We start from the raw sequence: 6000 nt of genomic DNA, 5'->3' as shown, positions 1-6000 counted from the left end.
ACAGCATATTATTTTATTATACAGATTTATGAAAGAAACACTAATTTGGTTACTAATAACAGACCCAGTATCGTCATAAACCACTGATCCACGTTGTTCATTAATTTAGAGCACCTCAAAGCACCTTTAATCTTTAGCAGCTCTACAAAGTACTTCAGACTGGCATTAGGAGCTGCTTCAGGTAACACATGTGAGTCATGACAGGTCAAGATTTTAACTACCCACACTGAATCACTGTATTTTCTAAAAAGACCATTTGAAACAGCTCATTTTCACAACCATTTTTTCCAGGTTAGATCATTAGATGCAGCATTTATTTATTTTTTGAAGATCGGTACTTTGAAATGTATTTTACAATATGAATATGTTTATACAAGAACCCTTGTTTAAAATTTTATGAAATGAAGGCAGACTTTCCTGCTCCATGTTAGTTATTTCATAAGAACAAAGTTCCTGTTTGATATTGGATACATAAAAAAAATTACAACTACTCTGCTGGACAGCTGTATGATCTCCTCCCTGATCCCTGTGTAAATATTTGATCATGCTCTACCCAGAAGTCTTATACTGAATGTCTGATAAAATAAACAATGTACACCAACTTTTCTCTGCAGTGTAATGATCTTTATCCTTTGAACATTTTCTTACAAACCATTAATACTTAAACGAAAATATTTCTTTTTTCCTTTTATCTTTGCAATTTTGCTTGAAATTAAAGCCACAGTATTTTATTGCATTGAATCAGAAAAGTACATGGAAGTTGATTTGTTTTTAAAAAAATCTAATATAAATAAAAGTAAAATGCAAAAGTCGTGTTTAATATGAACAAATTACTGTTTTTATAGCTGACACCAGATTAAATTTAGGATTTATTTAACAGAAATACTTTTCTGGAAAGTCACTGCATCTTGACGGTTTTAGCACGAGTCATCTCAAGTAGATGATTTCCTCATCTTTTCTCTGCATGAACAGACACTCAAACTCACAAACATGTGTTTTGTTTACCATTGCTTTGCCAAGAGGACCAAGAGATTTCTCAGAGGCCAACCCGGATGTTGGGACAAAGTACAAGGATCATAGACGCCCACGGTGACCTGTAAAATCCAAAGAGGAGGGCTTACGAGTATTTATTTCTGCATGGGTGTGTCAAAAAAAAAAAAGATCAAATAATCAAGAAAGAAGACTAAAGTTTTGGTTTGAGGGTAGTAAGACATTTCCTTCAAAGCTATAAAACTAGACAGAATTTTTTTATACCTTTTGAACCTGTATTTGAAACTTTTTGAAAATCACTTTATAAATGGTTTTAGCGAAGCATAATCTCTTTATGAAAATACCTTCTTAGTATCAGTGAAAAATTTCTTCCAGTCCTCAAGCAGAGCCATTTCAACAGTGTCCTCAGTGTATTTCATCAGGAAGAAAGGAACAGCAGTGATGCCACTTTTTAAACACAGGCCATCATAGGATTCCTGCAGGGCTGAGATCTGACAGATAAATCATTAAACTATTAATCCCAGGAAGTGCTCAAAAACAACAAAACTGTAATTCTTTAGTAGTAAAAACAGAGGCAAAATGGATAAATACCAGTAACTGTTTCTCCATCATCTCTGATAACTGTAATTTAATATTTAGCGCTTTGGATGCTTTTATATTATTATGAACAGATGCATCCTAATTTTAACAAGCGACGATAATGATAACTTCTGGTAAATATCAGGCCTGGGTAAATTTTTGCATTTGAAATTAAAATAGTTTACAAAGAGGATGCAGAGAAGAAATACAACTGATCCTTAAAGTGCCAATAAATCAAAGATTGTAATTCAGTTTCTTTTGCTTACTTTTAATGTAAGCAAATGTTAAAACACTATCAGTGTAAATGTGTTGAGATATTTACACTGATAGTGTCTAAAACACTAATAACTACCAGAAGGAATTAGGAAATGGTCCCTTTTTCAGAAGAACTCCATTAAGCTGTGACTGCTTAGTTACAGGGGCTAGCTGAAATACAACCAATTCTTTCTCTGCTAAATATATTATAATAATGTTATGTGAACTTAAATAAATTATAGTAAATGCAAAGAATTCTTAGAATATACCTGCTACAGGGATTCACATATAAAGCAAATATATGGTCCTTGCAACATAATTGTGTGCGATATTAATATTGTGGATGAGAGTTTGGAAGGCCAGATATTTTATATTCAAGCTTTAAGATCATAAAGGGTCTCAGAATCACATTTAAGAAAAGGGGGCGGGATATAGATTTATCACATAAATGTATGGTAAGCTGTTTGTCAGTAATATTGCATTTTCATCAAACCCTACTTAATACAAGATAATTGTGCATCCGTAACATATAATGAAAAAGGGTGAACTAAATTGTGTGTTTGGATCTATAGCCAGAAATGTGCAAGTTAAAAGTCTGAACGATTAAGTTCCTTTTTAAAATGTTCTGAATTTGAAAACCTGGCTTAACAAAATAATCCAAATTTCACCATGATTGCTGCTCTTTTAGCATTTTATATCCAATTAAAGTCATGGAACATTTGTGCCATGATGAGAAACAATTTATTTATGACTTAGAACATTAATAATAGCCTAATCTCCAAGGAAAACAATCTACTCACTTGGCATTGTTTTTTTAATCAGAGTACAAACTACAGTAAAGGTATATAAAACAGAATGTTAATAAAGTATAACTACTGTAAGAGAGATGTGTATACATTTCCTTTGTCAAAGAAAGAATGTGCAATGTTCTGGCTTTCAAAACAAAAATTTTAAGTTCTTATTTTTTTGTCATGTAAATAACAAATGACTACCTGTCTCTGTGAGAAAACTTGCTCTAGGGTAACAGGTGGCTGGATCATTTTCAAACCCTCAGGGAAACAAAGTGCTGGGAAACAGAACCAGTAGTAGAAATGGTATTTCTTCAGGTCCTGCAAGGAGATATCAAAGAGTTATTAATTGATTAAGATGTTCCATGCTTGAAGAGAAAAAAAAAATCACAAATATATGGAAATAAGACATTTATATGGTTATTTATAAATACACACCGCAAAGGTCAATAGAATGAATTTGCAGAGGATAGATGGGTTCTTAAGGGCAGCCCCGGACTGAATGGCATCCCATATCTGCACAGAAAATCCTATTTTATTCATTATTTAATTTTCAGGACACCACCTTTAATATGCATTTTCACAGATAGTTTACATCCACATTAATGAATTTGTGTCCAATAAATTCCCTTTTACCTCTTTGGCCTCTTTTTCCAGCAGGGCCTTCTTATCCGTGGCCCTAAAGGCATCAAGTGTGTTGGTGTTATACAGCGTACCAAGAGCTGGGCAACAACGAGCCGGAGTCGGACCATCACTGAAAACAAAAAGAAATGGACACTCTTTAAATAAAAAAAAATAAAAAAATCGAACTGGTTAAAAACAACGGACATGTTAACGATATAAGTCACAAGCCATACATGTGGGTCTTAGTCTAAGTAAGTTAAGACAGGTCACACCTTTGACTGATGTATGTTGTTTTAAATGCGCCTCTGTTTTCATGTGCATGTGAAGTTGGGTTGATAGTGAGCTATTTCTAGTGTTCTGCAGCAAAATGTTCCATATAACCAATTACCACCTGGTGGTGCATCCAAGCAGCCAGACTGTTACCAGCCAAATTCATCAGACATTGAAGCTTTCTTCACTTGATCTTTTAAGCATTCAGCATCTTGAGATAAGTTAAGTATCTAGATAATGCAGAGAGAGACTAGCTACTATTATTATAAGGTTAATGCTGTGATACTTTAAAAAGGTTTGTTTTGAGATGTTCCTCCAGCTATTAGTGTTAGTGCTTATTTCATTATAGACTTTTTTTTCCTAGCTTTTTTCATTACACTTTCACAAGTACACAGCAACGGAATGAACCTCCCCTTGGGGAGCAGTTGGCTGCCATTGCGTGGCGCCCGGGGAGCAGTGGGGGTTTAAGTGTCTTTTGCTCAAGGACCCAGAGTAAGCCTGTGGGAGTGGGGTTCGAATTCAGAACCTCAGGATTCCAAGCTCTATTCCCTTAACCACTGCCCCGCCACTATTTTTACAACTGTCTTTTTGATTATAGCTTAAATTTTGTGAGTGGTTTAGCCAGTCGTTTGCTAATATGTCTACACAAGTTTGGTAAACAACTTGTATGTTGTTTAGATAACTCACTGTCTTTATTCTTTTGCTGATATTTGAAGAACTGGCGGGGGGAGCTGACTTTTTATGATGCAGCACCAGGAATCTATCATGCTGCTGGAAGCATGGGGGGCTTGGCTATGGAGAAGGTACCAAAGACCTCTAAGCACTACAGACTGGAAAGAGTTATAATTAGTAATGTGTTGGCTTGAGTTGTCTATTTTGGGTTGTTTATGGTTGTTTTTCTTAGCAGTTCCCTCTTCCCTCCCCTGCTGGTTTGTTATAGGCTAGCCTCTGTGTGTAAAATCCCCAGTGAGTTCATTGTGAATAGGTCAGGGTTTTTTTTGTAAGCCTTAGTTAAGTTTGTCTTGGCTGACCTCATTTTCTTTGAGAACCTTTTTCCTGATTTGTTGAATTATTGGCTTTTTTAATTGATTGCCGTCACCGCTTGGTCCCTGAAAGAAACATTTGCTGTATAGAAAGTTTGTACCAAATGTGACACTAGAACATTTTTCTAGGGCACTATGTCATCCTACAAGATGTAAAGGAAAGGCTGAAATCTAGTAGTTGATGTGGTTATCAGAATAATTGTTTACCAATGTTTTTTTTTATATATATATATATATATATATATTTTTTTTTTTTTTTTTCATATTAACACTTGATTCTTGTACTTCTACAGCCATCTCTATGAAAAGTGGAAAATCAAGAGCATATAATGTCAGCTTTGAAATTTTAAAAGCAAAGTTTCAATGTTTCAATTTGTACATTAAAAGATTAATTTGTACAGAATAGGCACAGCAAATACAAATACAACCCTGATTGAGAAACCATACTGCAGTAACCTTATACGTAAACATGTCAAACCTCGTGTGCATGCTTGAATCTGTTTTTCCTCTCTACACCATATTTGAGGGATAATGAATTACAGGTGAGCCCCACTCATTGACTGACTGAGTGACAATGTATTTCCATATGTGTGTGAGCATGGGTGTGCATGTGTTTAAGGAGTTTTTTCTCAGGAAACTGATTACTTTCTGCCTCCTCAAGTGTGATTTGTACACTTATTTTTCTTCCACACCTGCACAATATTCTTCTCTCTCCATCTCCAGTTTACCACTCAAAGTGCCGTTGTGAATTATATGGGGTAGAGTGATGTTCCCTAAAGTGACAACCCAGATTTGGTGGAGAGTGGGGAACATGGCAATTTAGTTTTTTTACTGCCCTGCTATGAAGAACTTTATTATGACGATAATGTCATTCAGAAAACAAATACAGCTTTAATAGGCTAACATTTACTGTTGCTTTATAAAAACTGTCTTGCATGTATGTTCTAAAACATTGGGAAACATTTACAGAAAATTGCTGGAGATGAGAATCCATCGAGTTGAAGTGAATGTGGAGGTCATTACTGGGTATATTGATAACACAAGTGCCTGTGATCCCACTTGGAGACAGACGAGGCAATGTGTAGGTTAATATGGGGCACAGTTATGACTCAGCTATCAGACGAAGGGACAGAAAGCTCAACCACTCCATCAGCAAACAAAACACTGATAAAAAATGACATGTTTTAGCACCAGAGCCAAAACATCAAGAAAGACAACTCGCTAAAAGATTTTGACAATGAAGTACATCAGAATGGCCAACATTAGAGGAAAATGCCCCCATTTTCCCTCGGAATGGGAGGTTTGTGTTAAACCAAGCTGAAAGTAATGCAATTCCTCTTCAAAACAGGTTTTCATGTTTGAAAGATAACCAGGAAAATGACCCATCTGAGAAAAATAAGTAAAGATAATAGGAAAGATCAAGTGAGGGTATTAACATACTGTATTTAAAC

The 6000-nt window shown here is 35.2% G+C and overlaps 1 protein-coding gene across 1 annotated transcript in view; it reads right to left on the bottom strand.

The window, feature by feature from the left end:
• atg7 (autophagy related 7) overlaps window positions 1-6000 on the bottom strand; it is a 92223-nt gene that overhangs the window by 78926 nt on the left and 7297 nt on the right. The window contains exons 4-8 of the mRNA XM_015379141.1: window positions 3249-3366; window positions 3051-3128; window positions 2817-2933; window positions 1335-1481; window positions 1006-1094 (exon numbers count right to left, since the gene is read on the bottom strand). Coding sequence (XP_015234627.1) covers window positions 1006-1094; window positions 1335-1481; window positions 2817-2933; window positions 3051-3128; window positions 3249-3366 — 549 coding nt within the window. The remainder of the gene's footprint in view (window positions 1-1005; window positions 1095-1334; window positions 1482-2816; window positions 2934-3050; window positions 3129-3248; window positions 3367-6000) is intronic.

The sequence above is a fragment of the Cyprinodon variegatus genome, unplaced genomic scaffold (assembly GCF_000732505.1).
Source record: "Cyprinodon variegatus isolate N-32 unplaced genomic scaffold, C_variegatus-1.0 Scaffold186, whole genome shotgun sequence".
Taxonomy (NCBI): domain Eukaryota; kingdom Metazoa; phylum Chordata; class Actinopteri; order Cyprinodontiformes; family Cyprinodontidae; genus Cyprinodon; species Cyprinodon variegatus.
Note: the sequence above shows the minus strand (reverse complement) of the source record. Positions and strands in the feature narration are given on the sequence as shown.